This window comes from Schistocerca serialis, chromosome 10 (assembly GCF_023864345.2).
Source record: "Schistocerca serialis cubense isolate TAMUIC-IGC-003099 chromosome 10, iqSchSeri2.2, whole genome shotgun sequence".
NCBI lineage: Eukaryota > Metazoa > Arthropoda > Insecta > Orthoptera > Acrididae > Schistocerca > Schistocerca serialis.
In genome coordinates this window covers 192,414,910-192,434,860 of record NC_064647.1, presented here as the reverse complement: position 1 = coordinate 192,434,860, position 19,951 = coordinate 192,414,910, and the positions used below count along the sequence as shown (strand labels likewise).

The 19,951-nt window shown below is 42.5% G+C and overlaps 1 protein-coding gene across 1 annotated transcript in view; it reads left to right on the top strand.

Moving 5' to 3' along the window:
• The window catches only part of LOC126424670 (trichohyalin-like), a 187,267-nt gene that overhangs the window by 122,784 nt on the left and 44,532 nt on the right, over positions 1-19,951 (top strand). The window contains exons 11-13 of the mRNA XM_050087400.1: positions 1,964-2,232; positions 10,114-10,179; positions 14,202-14,351. Coding sequence (XP_049943357.1) covers positions 1,964-2,232; positions 10,114-10,179; positions 14,202-14,351 — 485 coding nt within the window. The remainder of the gene's footprint in view (positions 1-1,963; positions 2,233-10,113; positions 10,180-14,201; positions 14,352-19,951) is intronic.

The window sequence follows — 19,951 nt, the reverse complement described above, 5'->3', positions numbered from 1 at the left end:
TAAGAAGTCTAACCATGGTATTTCACAATGGTTTCCTGTGAACATAAATCTTGGAGGAGCTGGCTGGAGTACAGTGGAATGTATTTATCTCGTACATCTGGCGAGCACTTACCGCTCAGCTGACGAACTATCGTCACTTTCAGTTCTAATGAAGTAACATCACATTCTTCTTCAATGCCTGAGCCGCTAAATTCGGTGTCAAGTTCACGATCACTGTAGCCATCGTTTCTTGAAAGCACTGATTAAACAACAGTACAAGAGGGTGTCTGAAGGCGAGCGTTTTGTTGGCGAGTATCCAAACCTGCACACAGTAAAGAAGTGGCAACCACCTCAACCAAAACACAAAATCTGCACTAAAAATGTAGTACCAGATGCTCTCTAGCGGCCAAACGCGTAGCTATCGGTGCTGAAAATGGTATAATCGGGGTTTCATTTGTTTGAAAATCTTTTCTTATGTTGCCCGAGTGTACTTAAGATTTTAATTTCCTCTCAAAAGAATAAAAACGTGATAACTCCATGTTTTAAGTTAAGGCATTAATCACTTCGGTCTATGGAATTAGAAGCATGAACCATGAACCATGTTTTTCAGAAAATCATTAAGTGGTTTTCTGCAAATGGGTTCTCATTAAACTTTGACAAAACACAGTACACACAGTTCCACATAGTAAATGGAATGACACCATTAATAAATATAGACTTCGATCAGAAATCGGTAGCTAAGGTAGAATATTCAAAATTTCTAGGTGTATGCATTGATGAGGGGTTGAACTGGAAAAAACAGACTGAAGATCTACTGAAACGTTTGAGTTCAGCTACTTATGCTATTAGAGTCATTGCAAATTTTGGCGATATACATCTCAGTAAATTAGCTTACCACGCCTCTTTTCATTCTCTGCTTTCGTATGACATAACATTCTGGGGTAACTCATCATTCAGTAAAATAGTGTTCATTGCACAAAATCAGAATATTTGCTAGGCCTCATCCAAGATCATCCTGCAGACACGTATTTAAAGAGCTAGATATCTTCACTGTAGCCTCACAATATATATATATATATATATATATATATATATATATATATATATATATATATATATATATATATATATATATATTCACTTATTAAATTTGTTATTAAGAATCCGAACGAATTCAAAAGTAATAGCAGTGTACATGGCTACAACACTAGGAGAAAGGATGATCTTCACTACTCAAAGTTAAATCTAACTTTGGCCCAGAAGGGGGTAAATTATGCTGCTACAAAAGTCTTTGTTCACTTACCTAATAGCATCAAAAGTCTGACAGATAGCCATATTGCATCTAAAAGGAAATTAAAAGAATTCGGCTCTGAGCACTATGGGACTTAACATCTATGGTCATCAGTCCCTTAGAACTTAGGACTACTTAAACCTAACTAACCTAAGGACATCACACAACACCCAGTCATCACGAGGCAGAGAAGATCCCTGACCCCGCCGGAAATCGAACCCAGGAACCCGGGCGTGGGAAGCGAGAACGACACCGCACGACCACGAGCTGCAGACTGAAAAAGAATTTTTTAATGGCAACTCCTTCTACTCATTAGATGAATTTTTTGATATAGTAAGTGGGTAATTTCCCCAACCCCCATTAAAAAAAATGTCATGTATTATTTTGTGTAATGTAACATCTTGTATAGACACCTTTTATTAACCTGACACGTTCCACATAATTACAAAGTGTCATATTCATGATCTATGGAACAAGTACTAATCTAATCTAATCTCTAATCGAACGCAAGGCTGCATGGTCCTAATGGTGAAGGATGAGAAGGAGATCAGACATTTTTATGTGGTCTATAAGACCCCATTACAGATACAAATTTTTTTAAGAGTTGATCTTATTGTTAAATGAGGTGTGCTTATTAGCTGTAGTGCCATTTGAGGTAGTACAAACAGAAGTGCAGTCGTTGTTAAATTGCAGATGCTCTCGAGTTGGTTGATATATTACCTCAGACATTAGCTGGCGTGACAAACTCGCAAACATGCAGTGGTGCCATTGTGGTTGCAGACTTGGAGGCGGTGGTTCGCGAGGCGGTGAGCGTGGAGTGCGGCCGCGTGCTGGCGACGCTGTCACGGCACGAGCAGGAGGCGCGCGACCGCCTGGAGCTGGTGTGCCAGGAGCTGATCAAGGGCCAGCTGGACAGGCTGGGCCGCTGCTGCGACCGCGGGCTGCAGGAGATCAGGGAGGCGGTGAGTCACCCGCACCAGCTGTCTGACACACACCCCACACCCTGCCCCAGCACTCTGTTCAATGTGGGCCCTTGCACCTGCTGTCCCCCTACTCTCTCCGAAGTCTCCATTCAGTTGGGCCGTCAGCAGATATGACAGGTGGTGTGTCACTTGCAGCTGTTCATCTGCTGTCTCAGTCTCTGTACACCCCTTCCAGTCAGTGAGAGCTGCAGAAGATATGGGATGTGACATGTCACTCACAGTTGCACATGTACTGTCTCGTATTTTGCCCATCCCCTCCATTCATTTGGGCCTTCAGGAGATATTAACATGAGTATATAACTCACAGCTGTTCACCTGCTGCCTTATAATCTGTCCATTTCCTCCATTCAGTGGGCTCAGCAAGACATATGCGAGGTGTCTGTCACTCACAGCAGTACACCTGTTGCCCCATACTGTGCTGATACCCTTCGTGCAGTGAGCTTGTTGTCACGGCAGTAGGTGGCACATTGATGTGAGGTGGAGTGGCTGGCAGGGGTGAGAGGCCATGGTGGTAGGGTGAGGGTGACTAGTTTGGCTCAGTGAGCACACTTGTCAGGCTGTGGTATAGCTCTTTAGAACCAGTGAGTTCGTCTCCAAATCGACTAGTGTTCTTAGACGTAGAGATTCCTTCTTGAGCAAGATAACATGCCAAGCTGCAGCATATTTGATACATGACAGACTGTGTATAACACAATGTAAAAGTGTATCATAATCTTTACTCTGTAGGAGAAGTTCCCAGCAGGGGCATCGATTTTTTGAAAGCATTTATATAGTGATGCAGGTTAAGGTCGCAGGTATCACACCCTGCAGCTAATCATCCTGGTGGGCAAACATTTGCAAGCAAGCAACGAGAAAAAAGTTTTAAAATTTTTCATGATGCTCAGTAGCTTTAAGAATGTCATGTTGTATAGACTGGTTGTGCAGTGCAATGGACAGTGTAAAGCTCTCACACGGCTTCGAACCTCGTCAGGAGCCCAATTTTTCGTTTTTAAATCTTTATCAAAATGACTTTGATCAATACTTTTATTCAATTAATTAGTTTAAATGTATTTTTTAATTTCATTTCCTTTATCACATTATGCTAATCATCATATGAACTTTTTCATTTTTTCTCATTTTTCTTCCTTTTCCACTTAGAATCTTTCTTCATGTGAAGTTATTTAACTTTATGAATTAATTTCTATTCCACTTCTTTCGTTTTATCATCTTATATTTCCGTCCATGTTACTGTATTCATTATTTCTAATCCTCATTTTGCTCGAATTTTGTTTTACCTTTAATCCCTTCTTCTGTTTAAACCTTCGCCTGCATCGTTTTGTCCATAATTCAGTACGAATTTATATGTTTGTGAGACGATTGCCTTCAAAAAAAAGAAATGCACATCTTGCAACGGAATATACATTTTTGACACCACTGCGCTGTCAATGTAGAGCGATTATTTCGTCTTCTATTTTTCAAGCAATAGATCGGCATTTTCAAGTACTTAAATGTTGTAATAGGTAAATAAATGTAAATAAATTCACATTCGCACAAATTCTCAGTGGAAAAAGAATGATATAAAGAAAAAATGAGAACAAATACAATAGTCCATACGGTGACAAAAGAATAGAAGAAACTAATCAAATAAAAATAATGATCAAATCCATTTTGACAAAGACTTAAAAATAAAAGTATTAAAGCACCTGAAACGATTCTATCCAACAACATTCTGTATGTAAAAACTCTCACCCTAGCCGTTATGCTACGCAAACAGTGTCTACAATGCCACATTTTCAAAGCTGTGAGAGGCACGTGAAATACCGAGCTTTGTCGTGAATTATTCGCAAACGAAGATCCACCAAAGTATGATCCACCAGGGTATGATACCTGGAATCTTATCCTGCATAACCACGGAGATCGTTTCCCCACCGCTGGGAACCTCTCCTTGTCGGATGACAACTCTTGTTTCGAAAAATGAAGAAACCGCAGGACAGTTGCTTAATCCACAATCTTTTATTGTATACACGACCTGTTTCGGAACACACAAAGTTCCATCATCTGGCGTAAAAAAAAATTTAATCATTCTGAGGTCAATCCTCAGCCCCAATATTGTCATGGACCCATTGGTGTGCTGATGATCTCAAAATGATTAAGTTGTTTTATTTTTTAAACCAGATCATTGAACTTTAAGTGTTCCAAAACCGTTCATGAACACAATAAAAGTTTGTAGATTAAGCAGCTGTTCTGCGGTTTCTCATTTTTCAAAGTGCACTTATACAGTTTCGGCTGCCTCATAAGAAGAATTCTCCTTTTGGCTCTACTTTCGCTGTTTGCTTTGGGATATTTGCGTGCTTTATCAATTTTTTTGTTTCGTTATCTCACCTCTGTACGGTGCATTCGAAAGAAAACTTAACGTTCTTCATTAACGAAATGGCGCTAGATGTTAAACAGTACATTTTGATCAGCCTATGGTCCATTCTACCGTTTTTGCCATCATTTTGTAAACTTTTCTTATTGAAACTTTTGTTTTACTTTTTCCTTATTGTAAATGTACTTTTTACACGGTTCTGGTTACTGTGTGTCTCATTTCCTACGACCACATAAAACCATGCACAGGGTCACATCAATACTGCCTTTTGCACTGTGGTATACAGAAACAATATTTTTGGACATTAAAGGACTGTCACAAAGAGAGGCAAAAGAGTGGTTAAGACATTCAACTCACATGTAGGAGGATTGTGTTCAAATTACATCTGTCTATCAGCATTGAGATTTTCTGGTGTTTCACCATAGTACATGAAACAGGTCAGGACACAGCTGTAGAAGCAATTAAACAAGCATACCACATATTATAAAAGAACAGAGAATCTATAGGACATGCAACAGGTTACAGAATCTCTTACCTTAATGTGGATTCAATGCTACATGCTTTTAAGAGTTTCTACAACGAAACACTGTCTCGAAATCTGGCAGCAAACTCGAATAAATTGTAGTCATATGCAGAACGTACAAGTACAAAGAGACAACCTGTTCTCTCCCTGTGTAATAGCAGTGATAATGTGACCAACGACTGCGTCTTCAAAGCATAGTCAGTAATCATAGTTTTGTGTAATTATCTTGAACCGTAGATTTTACTTTCAAACTCTTTTCTTAAAGAATTTACTTTATTTACTAGCGGTTCATCAAGAACATTAACACATTTAATCACACAAGGTGAGCGTGGAAGTAGTTGCCAGGAAGTAACTGATGGAACATCAAATTACTTTTAACAAATGTGAATTTTATTCCTAAAGCTTTTTCGAAAAAGATTTAAAATTATAAACAGGAAAGCACCCTTGAAATATCAAGTTACAATTTTATTCAGAGGCAGAAAGAACAATATTAACAGTATGACCCTTCGGGCTGAGAAGCTTGCCTGCTCCCTTTCAACACAGCCGTAGTCACGACCGCTCACAACAACCTCTGAAAGAGTACACCGGTGCAAATCTGCAACACACCAGATTACTTTAAATTAAAAATTTTTAACAACTCACACAAACACGTCAACTATGCACCCCGTAAGAGGAATGGAAATGGTACAACACTCAAATTATTTGCCACCGAAAGTGCAATCTGTTTTGTTTTGTTTTTTTTAAAAAAACTCTTACGGTGGAAGGGTGGCAACCTTATACCTAAAATGACTATTTAAATAAAACCCATAAAATGCAGACTTACATAAGATGTACAACATGCTCTACATTCCTCGCAACATAATAGGCAAGATAAAACCATATTTCAATAATTCGGTCTTTAAGCAATAAATTCCTTAACACCGAATCCGACAAACATGACAGAGGCAGCTGTTAACGTACGGCAGACCGACAGACAAACAGATAGACACTAACTGCCTAACAAATGCGGACGAGAGACAAACGAGCAAGCTGGGGACGAGAGACTGACCAAGAACACAAGTAGAATTTAACAAGTAACTGAAACAACATATCACGAATCAGTTAACTTCTAATAACTGCGATTTCATGCAAAGACCTGGCGCAGCACCCCCAAAACTCTCTCCCGAACCGTCCGCTGCCAGCCGCTTCAACGGACGCAGGAAGGCGCGCCTATCTCCCGTCTCACGGCGTAGCAGCTCGCGCCGGCCAGACCGATGTCGTAAATTGCCTCCTGTTGCTCTCGTGTCGACCGCGAAGCCACTACCCCTCGCTATACGGCGCGGCCCACTGGACTCACGTGGCGACCTCACACGCACCGACGCTCAAGACGGACAAGTCATCTTGTGTCTCAGTGCGCGACCGACCAACCGATCGGTCCAACCGCCAATGCCCATTGCCTGAGCAAACTTGAGCAGACTGGCGGCCTAACACATACTAGCACTCCGGACGACAGACACTAACCGCCTCACCAATGCGGACGAGAGACAGACCCAGTCTAACTTGGCTGACCAACTGACCAGAGTCGCCCAGACTGACAGACTGACCCTGCCGAGCTCATCTCGCCCCTTTTCCCACCAGAGGGAGACACCAAGGCTGCTGTTGCCAAAGCGGCGCCACCGCCAGAAACGGAGGGTGACTGCTTTACACTACGCGCTGCGGCACGCTCTTCAAAACGGCAATTTTTACTACGGCTCATATCTCATGAAAGAAGATGCAATAATTCGAATAAAGAACAACTACTAACAAGAGAAATTTATCGTAGATACCCTTGGTGTAGCGAAGCAGCTTAAGTAACTTAATAAAAGAAAGTCTTTCAATATGAACTGTGTATCAACAAGGTCGTTTCAGAGTATGAAGGTGAAATACATACATTTGTAGTAATTATACGCAACCGCTCTTTCGATGGAACATGGGTGTCTAAAAACTCAAAAACACACTAGATAGGAAACAGAACTAATCCGCTGCATTATAGGTCCATCTCACTGGCGCATATTGACAGTATGATTTTAGAATTCACACTGTGCTCTAACATTATGAAACACATTGATGGCAACAATCTATTAATACATAAGCAGCTTGGTTCATCACTCGAACAGCAAATGGAAAAATGCAAACTTAAATCACTCCATGCATACTTTGGTTTATCTTGTTTTAACAGAATGGTCATTTCTCTCCATTTGGTGGGACTCAGCAAAATATTTGGCTATTGGGGGAGGAAAGTTGGTGACTATAATTGGGGGAAAGGATCTAGCTGCAACGGAGAACGCCTATATGTTAATGACTGCCACCCCATCTTCCCATTATATAAAACGAGCAGCCCTTCTTTGCCCATTTCCAATTTTTTGCATCAATACGGTCTGCTAAGGATCCCATACTGCATAGAAGTACTGTGAAAGAGGATGGAGGAGCATAGTGTGTGCAATGCCTTCAGTAGGCCTGTTGAATGTTCTAAGTGTTCTGTCAGTAAAACATAGTCTTTGATTCACCTTGCCCACAACGGTAACTGTGTTATTGCTGCAATTAAAGTTCATCATAATTGTAAACCTTTGATATTTAACTGAATCGTAAGCCTTCATGTTTGCGTGATTTAGCAGGTAACCGAAGTGCCGGCCGGTGTGGCTGTGCGGTTCTAGGCGATGCAGTCCGGAACCGCGGGACTGCTGCGGTCGCAGGTTCGAATCCGGCCTCGGGCATGGATGTGTGTGATGTCCTTAGGTTAGTTAGGTTTAAGTAGTTCTAAGTTCTAGGGAACTGATGACCACAGATGTTAAGTCCCATAGCGCTCAGAGCCATTTGAACCATGTAACCGAAGCCTAATGGAATTTAGTATTTGGGTCTGAGATCTCATATTTTTATTATTTAGTGTTAATTGCTACTTCTTGCACCATGAAAATACGTGGTCTCAATCATATTGCACTTTTCTTGATCTTCTGATGACTTTACTAGGTTGTCGGCGACAGCGGCATCTGAAAACGATGTAAGGGGGTCCCTTAGAATATATTCTGTAATCGTTTATGTAGATTAGGAACAGCAGAGGGCCTAGAACGTTTCCCTAGAAACCCTAGTGTCAGATGTCAGTCGATCATCTGGCACACTTCTGAGATGCTACGAGATCGGAATCTGTTGTTCTACTCAGAGAATCGATGACCCCATATGCGAACATGTGAAATAAAAAGCAAAGTCGTGCAAAGTCATGTATTGACTATCTGAATTGAAAAGTGATGGCCCAATTCAACATGAAATATGAGTACCACAACCCAATAGAAATATTGGTAAAGACTGCCATCAAGTTACGGTATGAAACTAGAGATCATTACAACAATATGATTTATTGCTAGATGCATTAATGCAATTCTAGTCACGAAATAAACAATAAAAGTAATTACAAAAGAACAAAAGGATGCACAAACATGTATGGAAGATCTTGGCACCTGTGGATGGGTTTGAGATAGAATGATACAGAAACTTAGTACACGAACACTGCCAATGATTGCTGAAAAAATTGATAACCTAGCACAAAGACACAGAAAAATAAGAAAGAGCACCAGTTATCTCGCCTTGTGCATGCCGAGTGCAGCTAACTGGCTGTGAATTAGTTCAGCAGAACGAAATTTTGAACTGCACCATCTAACTTCCCAGTCCCCTCATCATGACGCATGCAAATGCGGCCCATACCTACCATTCTGCCGATACTCAAGGATGGCTGCAGTAGTGGCTGAGAATTTTAAGTTCATCCCCCGTACCAACGATCAGTTCGGAAGTGAAGACTTCTCCCACTCTCATACCGACGTTTACTGCAGCACATCCTCAGATAATAAAATAGATAATGGAAGCCTAATGCAAAATAAAAATAATCCATCTAATGATACAGTTACAAATACTTCATCCAAACTCAATTTACAGCGTAGACTAACCACAGAGGAAGACAAATGCCAGGTTATGTCCCGACACAGATAAAATCCCCAAACAACGGAAGAACAACGTAATTGATTATGATAATCTTGAGAGCCACTTACACATAAGTAGATTAGAAAAAAGGAAATTTTTCAGATAAGTAGATTAGAAAATAAGAGAGTTTTTCAGACTCCTCCGACAACTCATAAGCGCTGTGCCTTCGCTATATAGTCCCCCCCCCCCCCCCCCGGCTGTGAAGATCTTATAACCAATCCGTCATTACTACAGCAAATAGGAACCTGTGACCACTGGAGGCAGTACCTTAAGTTCCTCCAAAATCGTAACACAACACCCACACAAATCTCATACTAAATAATGTAATCCTCCAAATGATGGAGGTTTAAACGTTTGAAACGCGTCGTGGAAATAAATAAAACGGTGACTGGTGACAGTAAACTTGTTGTTTCATTTAAAGATCCTTCACACTAAAAAAAAACGTATGTTTTGAAACATAATATTCTGTGGTGTACATTATGCATTGGCACCTGCCATGGTTAAGCTTTACGAAGACACAGTCCTTTAATAAAATACTACCAGTTTTGGACAATTAGTTTTCTATTCTCAGACATCAAGCGTCAAGGACCTTTACACCAACAGGGCAGCAGGTCCCCTGCCACTTAAAGATAGATTAATCCTCCGAAATTAGTCTATCAACAAAAGACTATAGGTTCAAATGGCTCTGAGAACTATGGGACTTAAATTCTGAGGTCATCTGTCCCCTAGAACTTAGAACTACTTAAACCTAACTAACCTAAGGACATCACACACATCCATCCCCGAGGCAAGATTCGAACCTGCGACCGTAGCGGTTACGCGGCTCCAGACTGTAGCGCCTAGAACCGCTCGGCTACTCCGCCTGGCAAGACTATAGGGTTTCGTACCACCGACACGGGTGGTAGCATCGTCACTTTACTTGTAAGAACTCGAAAAATCTAGAGTGACGACATGTTACACAGACGGTATTTCTGATTCTTGTTTCTTCTTTTTGTTTTTCCAGATCGAGAAGGCAACGGATCAGATTAACTCAGGAATTCGAGATTCTGCGGACAGTGCAGTCAACAAGGTAAGCATCTTGACTGAATTCAGAAAGCGCTTCTGTTCTGCTTACACTGATGAATGGAAATGAATGCTTCTAGCTGCTAGTTGATATTACAGGCATCATAATAAAACCCAGCCGAGTTGAAACAATAGAAAACGCGATAACAGAAATAGTCAAATGCATTATTAATTGGTTCTTGATAACGATCCATTGCATATCTTGAGAAAACGGAGTTCATTCAGATATGATCATCAATAACAATACCGCATGGAGGAACACACATACGTGAAACTAGTTGTTCAGAATTCCTGGGTGTGTACATCGATCAGAACTTGCATTGGGAAACACATATTACAGATTTTCTCAAACGCTCCAGTTCAGAACCGTGTCTTCTAAGTATGTCTGGTGATTTTGATGACGAAAGCATCTGAGAATTATGTTCATTCGACGCTTTCATTCTTTGACGACATACGGAGCAGTTCTCAAACAGAGTGTGCACAAAAATATGGGAACACCAAATTCACACACGTTACCACGCCTAATAAGCTGACAGGGTTCGCGAGTGCGACATTCAGTTCTGCAGTGACTTTCGCAGCCGTCGTCCACTTGTTTGTCGTCACAATCGCCTCCAATGACGTCTATCACGATCACTCATCACAAACTTTCGTCCGCGTTGTGACATGGAGGATGATGTTTTCCCAGTTTTCCAGTATGTGGTATAAATCTTTGAAATGGTGCATCTTGAAACACCAAATACGAGGACCACTCCAAAACAAATGCATCTTATTTTTTTTTTAAATCCATCTTTAATTCTACATGTTTGAAACACCAAATACGAGGACCACTCCAAAACAAATGCATCTTATTTTTTTAAAAATCCATCTTTAATTCTACATGTTTGAAAGTTTTACAATGTGTAGATACATCCTTTAGAAACAATATTTTAATTTCTCCACATAATTTCCATCCCTCTCAACTACCTTACGCCACCTTTGAATCAGCGCCTGTATACCCGCACGGTAAAATTCTGGACCATCCTGTTGGAGCCACTATTTGGCAGCGTGCACAAGGGAGTCACCATCTTCAAACCTTGTTCCACGAAAAGAATCTTTCAGTTTCCCAAAGAGATGATAGTCACATGGAGCCAGATCAGGATTGTAAGGCGGGTGTTTCAGTGTAGTCCATCCGAGTTTTGTGATCGCTTCCACGGTTTTTTGACTGACATGTGGCAGTGCATTTTCGTGTAACAGCAAAACATCCTGCTTTTGCCGATGTGGTCGAACACGACTCAGTCGAGCTTGAAGTTTCTTCAGTGTCGTGACATATGCATCAGAATTTATGGTGGTTCCACTTGGCACGATGTCCACAAGCAAGAGTCCTTCAGACTCGAAAAACACCGTAGCCATTACTTTTCTAGCGGAAGGTGTGGTTTTTTTTTTTTTTTTTTTTTTTTTTTTTTTTGGGTGAATTTGCATGATGACATGACACTCCATCGATTGCCTCTTCGTCTCTGGTGAAAAATGTTGGAGCCATGTTTCATCACCTGTCACAATTCATCTCCACCATTCTCGTACTGTTCCAAAAGTTCGCTGCATACCGTTTCTCTTGTTTCTTTGTGAGCCACTGTCAACATCCTGGGAACCCACCTGGCACAAACCTTTTTTAACGCCAACACTTTCAGTATTCTGCAAACACTTCCTTCCCCTATCCCAACGTAGTGTGACAATTTGTTCACTGTGATGCGTCTGTCAGCAGTCACCAATTCGTTAACTCTCTGCACATTGTCTGGAGTGTGTGCAGTACGAGGCCTGCCGCTGCAAGGACAATCCTCAATATTGCCATGCCCCCTTTAATCGCATAACCTGCTTGCCCACCGACTAACTGTACTGCATCTCCATACAGCTTTTTCAACCTCTTGTGGATGTTTCCCACTGTCTCGTTTTCACAGCATAGGAATTCTATGACAGCACGTTGCTTCTGACGAACGTCAAGTGTAGCAGCCATCTTGAAGACATGCTGTGGCGGCGCCACTCACGGGAGCAGGTTGAACTACGTTTGAAAACAAGCGGGATGGATGTATCTACACACTGTAAAACTTTTACACATGCAGAATGAAAACTGTATTTTTACAAAAATAGTGTGCAATTCTTTTGGAGTGACCCTCGTATTTCGCTGCCTTGGTTACAGAAGGACCCACCATATGAGTACCAACAATTTACTCACCTTCGACTTCATTGAACTGCGACATAATGCAGTGACAGTTACAGAGAACACTGTTGTGATCACGAATGACCCTTGCAGCGTACTGGGGACATTGAACAGGTCTCGTTCGTAGTAAAAAAAGCACACACACACACACACACACACACAGCGACACTTACAGGGTCGCCTAGCACCTGCATCTATGTTCAAGCATCCCTTTCTCATCTTGTCTCGATATTTTTGTCCAGCTCCTGTAGACACATGTATTCATTTCACAGAAAGATGCTGCACGGAAAATGTATCAAACTTCGTGGAGGCAACTGTTTAAAAAATTTGGCGTACTAACAATAGCTCGATAATACATCATTTAGTCCCTTGTGAAATTTTTTGTGAAAAATCTGGCTCTATTTGAAGAAAAAAGTAGTAGTATTCATAAATATAACATCGAGAATAAAAACAGTCACCATTTTTCGCAACTTAATTTGACACAGGCCATTTCTATCATTAGGCAGGACTAGGTGGCCGCCAAGGGCGATAAAATTTTAGGGGTGGCAAATCGCGGAAAAAATTTAATTTCAAATCAGACAACGGAAAAATTGAGCAAATGAGGAGGAAATATGAAAATAGGAAAAATTAAAACCCCAGATTGTTTTCAAAAGTATGCAGAACAGGTCCTTAATAAGTCATTCCGTACACTGACGAAAGAGTACACATTGCTTGTAACTACCTCCAAACTAAAACAGACGCTGCTGAGTATGATACGGAAAGAAACATGACCTTGATTCACCTCTGTCGAGCGCTGGAAAGGACCACGTGCGCAGCCTTCCAATCAGAATATTTCTGTTCCAATCAGAATATTTCTGTTAAAAGAGAAACGAAATAACACCATAATTATCCAGGTGACCTAGTCTGATGCTTCGGCATGTCACCCATCAGTATAGCATACTTTCTAAATTCAAGCAAAATCTCGTTCACACCAGAAAATAGTTCCACACCTTGATAAATCAACTTTCTCGCGATTCAGTCAAGTCGATGCCAGATTTGGTTGCACTGGTATATTCAGTTCAGTTTTAGTTTAAAATGTTCACCACATTCTTGCTGTTTATTGTGGAAAAATTTTAAAAACTGAGGACAAAAATAACAAACTAGGTTGTTCTCAATCAGTTTTAAAGCAATCTGGGACAAAGAATGAAAACTGAGGACTGTCCCCAGAAAATGAGGACGTCAGGTCACCATATTTTAATGATTAAAAGTATAATAGGAGCTTGAGACTGAGGGTGGTGAAAAGGAGGGGGTCGTCATTCTTCATTTCTCGCCAAGGGCGGCGTAACACCTTGCAACGGCCCTGAAAGTATGCACTGCCTCATCAAAACGATCCGGACACCTATTAGCGAAATTTAATATGAGGTGCGTCCAACCTTGACCTATGACAGACAGAAAGAAAAGTCGGTGCAAGAAAAAGAAGTCTAACGAAATGCAACTACTCTCTAACGAGCTACTGCAGACTATTCGGCCTTGCTACTAAAACACTCAAAAAACATTATGCACAACCTTTGAAGTTTTACCGCTAGAGTTCGAATTCAAGATAAAAAATAGTATTTTCAAAGTCCACTCGTTGGTTTGCCTAATTAAAATCTAATGTTTGTTCTGTATGACTGGACTGCTTCTGTACTTAGTGAATAACTTGTGAATTGCAGAAACGGTCCAAATATTCCTGCGAGTGTTTTTAAAAACACAATATCTGTTTGTGAAGTAGAAGAGTTTACTGGAGAGCAGAGAATATTTTTAATGTGCTCAGAACAGAAGTGTTCAGTCAGCTATTTCTTTTTGTTTGCACTTCACAGGCCCAGGAGCGGCTCTCGACGCTGGAGCTGGAAGCGACGTCTCGCGTCCAGAGCGAATGCGAGCGGCTGCTGCGTGACTTCCAGGAGGAGTGCGACCAGAGGCTCCAGCTGGACCAGCAGCTGGAGGAGGACCGCAAGCGCGAGATGGAGGTCAGTGCCTCGTCTTGCCCTGGAACGCTGGAAAAGGCCTGTGCTGTAACACCACACATCCTCCTCCCCCCCCCCCTAAGTCCCCCTCCCCCCCTCTCCGCTGTGCAGCGTCGCTCTTCACTCATTTTCCTTTCACTTCGTTTGTTATCGATGAGGCAGTCACTTGAGAAAATGTATTTCTGTCACCGAGTCATTTCAACTTGTCACGATCGGAAGAAGAAAATTAGTGTCTCTGTTCTTGAGTGGCGGTTCTCATCTACATCTACATCTACATGGATACTCTGCAAATCACACTTAAGAGCCTGGCCGAGAATTACTCGAAATACCTTCACAATAATTCTCAATTATTTCACTCTCGAGCAGCTCACGGAAAAAGAACGCCTATAGCTTTCCGTGCGAGCTCTGATTTCAATTATTTTATTATGACGATCATTTCCCCTTATGTAGGTCGGCATCAACAAAATATTTTCGCATTCGGAGGTGAAAGTTGGTGATTGAAATTTGGTGAGAAAATCCCGCCGTAACGGAAAAAGTCTTTGTTTTAATGATTGCCGCCCACATTCGCGTATCATATCTGTAGCACTCTCTCCCCTATTCCTCTATGGTATAAATGTGCTGCTCTTCTTTAAACTTTCCCGATGCACTCATTTAATCCTAGCCGGTAAGGATCCCACACCGCGCAGCAGTACTTCAAAAGAGAACGGACAAGCGTAGTGTAGGCAGTCTCCCTAGTAAATCTGTCACATCTTCTAACTGTTCTGTCAATACTACCCAGTGTTTGGTTTGCCTTCCCTGCAAAGTTTTCTATGTCTTCGTTCCAATTTAAGTTGTTCGTAATTGTAATTCCTAAGCATTTGTTGAATTTACGGCCTTAAGATTTGACTGATTAGTCGTGTAACCGAATACCTCTTAGCTGTCATATGAATGACCTCTACTTTTCTTAATTTAGGGTCAATTTCCAATATTCGTACCATACAGACATCTCATCTAATTAGTTTTGCAATTGGTTTTGATCGTCTGATGCCTTTACTACACGATGCAGCGTCATCTGCAAACAACCGAAGACGGCTGCTCACATTGTTTCCTAAATCGTTTATATAGACACGGAACAGATGAGAGTCTATAACACTACCTTGGGGAACGCCAGAAATCACTCCTGTTTTACTCGGTGACTTTCCGTTAATTACTACGAACTGTGACCTCTCTGACAGGAAATCACGAATTTTGTCGTCCATCTGAGACAATATTGCATAAAAACACAATTTGATTACAAGCCGCTTGTGAGGTATGGTGTCAAAAGCCTTCTGGAAATCTAGAAATACGGAATCGATTTGAAATTCCTTTTCGACAGCACTCAACCCTTCGTGTGAGTAAAGAGCTGGTTGTGTTAGAGAAGAACGATGTTTCCTGAATCCGTGTTGACTGTGTGTAGCTGCAATGGACCAGAAGCCGTGTGATTGCATAGTGTGAAATATCCCGATAGGAAGCCACCCTTCCAGACATTATTCGACACCGTACATCGCCGATTGTGCGAAACCGGCTCCTTCCGTGTGCACAAGCCGGATACTGGTCGCCAACGAACAACACGGACAGTTAAGGCGGAAGAAAGCGTTCTCGGAAAGGGTGCAGCGAACAAGTACACAAAGTGTATCCCACTCCACTGATATCCCCCACCATCCGTGAGGCGCATTGTACCCGACGAAGTATTACATTCGTGTCGTTTCCAACGGGGGAATACAACAAGCGTGTGAGATTTGCGCGGTGGTATCTGCAGGAAGCCGCTGCAGACCGAAGCTTCACAGCGAATGGATGGTCTCTTCAATGAAGAGGCCGCGTTCTTACTCAAGGGCGTGATGAACGTTCACAACCTACTTACGTGAGGGGATGTGAACCCACATGCTACACGTTCGCACGACTCACAACTCAGCTTTATCCTTAACGTGTGGACTGGTATCGTCGGAGTCTGTTCAGTCGGGCCGCCCAATCTCTAAGACCGACTTGATGGTCGCACATATCTCGTATTCCTGCGAGTGGTCGTGCCGGACATGCTGAATGGTATTCCCATGCCTATTCATCGCCGCATTAGATTTCAGAACGACGAAGTCCCCCACGCATTTCAGCAGAGAATTAAGGCACATCCGCAGGCAACCTTCCGCGAATGGTTGCGGTGTTTCAGTCACATGGCCACCTCCCTCACCTGATTTGCCCCTGACTTATTTTATCCTGTGTGTAGGAAACAGCTGTCACATCGGTGGAGCACCTAGTGTGCAGGAATGATGAGGCAGCAGGACCAGATATGTGTCTCTGAGAGGGTGCGTCGTTCAATGCAGCGTCGATGTCAGCCGTGTCTCGATGTACAAAGGGTGTTCAAAAAGTTTTGCACAGTCATCTCTAATTCGTTTATTTTTTGCAGTAGGAGAATGAAATTTTTTGTGATCGTACTTGGAACATTTAGCTATACATTGAGCCTACTCACTGTATCCTTCATTAGCTGGGACGCATCTGGCCCGACGTACGTTCCATGATGTAAATGCACTTTGGTAAAATTCTGAGGATTGTCTTTTACACCATCGCTTGACACAGGAAATAAAGTCTTTGTAACTATCAAATGTTTTACCGCGCAGATGGACCTTCAGACGACCAAAGAGGTAAAAATCAGACGGAGCAAAGTCCGAACTGTGGGGAGGATGAGGAACAGTTTTCCAACCCATATTCCTGATTTTCTCCTGCGTCATAACGGCTGTATAGGGTTTGGCATTGTCATGGTGTAGTCTGATGAGCTGACCCTGAAACTGTGGTCTGTGGGTCTTCATGACACGTCGCAGCTTGTCCAATGACAAACAGTGACGGTCCCGGTTAATTGTGGAGCCAGGTTCCAAAAAGTCAATGAAACTGACACCACACTGATCCCAGAAGAACGAGACCATGACCTTTCGGCCTGCTGTTCATTAAAGGCTTGGTTTCCTCTTCCGAGGGGAACGCGGATGACGCCATTCCATGGATTGGGTTGTGCTCTCAGGTTCGGCCAAAAACAACCATGTTTCATCCTGGGTAATGACGCCATCAAAACATCTTAACACTCTTCAGTAAAGGTCTTCATGAGACCCTCGCACACATTCTTCTTCATCGTTTTCATTTCTCTTGTCAATAATCTAGGAACCCAACATGCACAGATTTCTCTGTACCCTAGTGACTTTACCAGTAAAACCACCCTACCCAATGACAAACGAATCATTTCAGCAAGCTGTCGTGTCGTCACACGATGATTTGATCAATGGTCTCCTTATTCACATCACTCACTGTCATCTTATTGAAAACTCTGCAACCACAACTGTATACTACTGCGATCCATTCTGTCCTCCCCATAAACAAGGAGCAACTTCCTGTGAATCGATGCAGCAGAGTCATCGCCGGCCTTGAAGAGGAACTCCGTCACCAACAGTTGTCGCAACCTGACTTCTACTTGACGGTCCATTATGGCTCACCTGTAAATAAAAGAAAATACTTTTATCTACCAACTTATAGCTACATTTTCCAAGTATGTTCACAGAAAATTTCATTATCCTCCTGCAAAAAATACAAAAATTAGAGACGACTGTGCCCTTTGTATCTGCAAAAAACTAATAATCCCCTGTATTGGGCGTCCGTTTGTAGCATGTGACAGTGCCACGCCATTTAGTAGCACCGGATGGCCTTTGCAGCCTGCAGTTCCTGTGTGATTACCTATCCATGTTACATTCCCAGTGTACCACGTCTGTTTGTAAAATGTTTTTGGAATCATTCTGTACAGGTGGAGCAGAGACTAACATTCTACGACATTCTATCGATATTATGGGATGGAGATGGGAAACTGGACTGACATAAGCGACTTTGAGGAACGGCAGATTCTTAAGGGCTGGTGCCTGGTAACGGTTATCTCAGAAACGGCGAAACTGATCAGCTCTTTGCGTGCTACTGTCTTGAGCGTTTGCAGCACTATAGAAGAACGAGTACGTGATAAGGCGTTGGACATCCACACCTCATCATGAAACGTGGATATAGGAGGCTTGCCCACTCTGTAACACAGGACATGCAGCGATTTGTGGCATATTTGACGAGAGATGACGCAGAAGTCACGAAATACCTCCTAATATCGTGTCGGACCTTCTTTTGCCCAGAGTAGTGCATCAGCTCGACGTGACATGGACTCAACAAGTCGTTGCATAAATATTCACCCAAGCTGCCTCTACAACCATCCATAACAGCGAAAGTGTTACCGATGCAGGACTGACCTCTTGATTATGTCTCATAAATGATCGATAGGTTTATATTGCGCTATTTGGGTGGATAAATCATTTGCTCGAATTGTCCAGAGTATTCTTCAAAGCTATGTGACCCTGTGACAAGACGCTTTGTCATCCTTAAAAATTCCAACGTTGTCTGAGAACATGAAGTTCATGAATGGCTGCAAACGGTCTCTAAATAGCCGAACATAACCATTTCCAGTCAATCATCGGTTCAGTTGTACCAGAGGATCCAGTCCATTCAACGTAAACTCAGCCCGCGCCATTACAAAGTGTCTTGTTGACAACTTGGGTCCATGGTTCAAATGGTTCAAACGGCTCTGAGCACTATGGGACTTAACTTCTGAGGTCATCAGTCCCCTAGAACTTAGAACTACTTAAACCTAACTAACCTAAGGACGACACACACATCCATGCCCGAGGCAGGATTCGAACCTGCGACCGTAGCGGTCGCGCGGTTCCAGACTGAGGCGCCTAGAACCGCTCGGCCACTCCGGCCGGCTTGGGTCCATGGCTTCGTGAGGTATGTGCCATGCTCGAATCCTACCATCAGCTCTTACCAACTGAAATCGGGACTCTCCTGAACGGAGCACAGTTTTCCAGTGGTCTAGAGTGCAACCAAGTAATCACGAGTCCAGGAGAGGCGCTGCAGGCGATGTCGTACGGTTAGCAAAGGCACTTGGCGTCGGTCGTCTACTGCCTTAGCCCATTAACGCCAAATTTTGCCGCACTGTCCTAACAAATAAGTTCGTCGTACGTCCAACATTGATATCTGCGGTTATTTCATGCTGTGTTGTTTGTCTGTTATTACGGACAACACTACGGAAACGTCGCTGCTCCCGATCGTTAAGTGAAAACTGTCGGCCACTGCGTTGTCCATGGTGAGAGGTAATGCCCGGAATTTGGTGTTCTCGGCAGACTCTTGACAATGCGGATCTCGGAATATATCCCTAACGATCTCCGAAAAGGAGTGTCTCATGTGTCTAGTTCGAACTATGATTACGCATTCAAAGTCTGTTAATTTTCACCGTGCGGCCATAATCACGTCGAAAACTGTTCCACACAAACCGTCTGATTACAAATGACAGCTCCGCCATTGCACTGCCCCATTACATCTTGTGTACGCCATACTAGCGGTATCTGTATACGTGCATATCGCTGACGCTTGACTTTGTCGCCTCCATGATAGTTGTCCGTATAACTTGCTACAGTGATTTGATGAGGATGTGAGTAACCACATGACGAGGTTGTTGCTGTCAAATTCGCCTGATGTGAATGTTATGGACTAGAGCTGTGCCACAATTTGACGACCGCTTC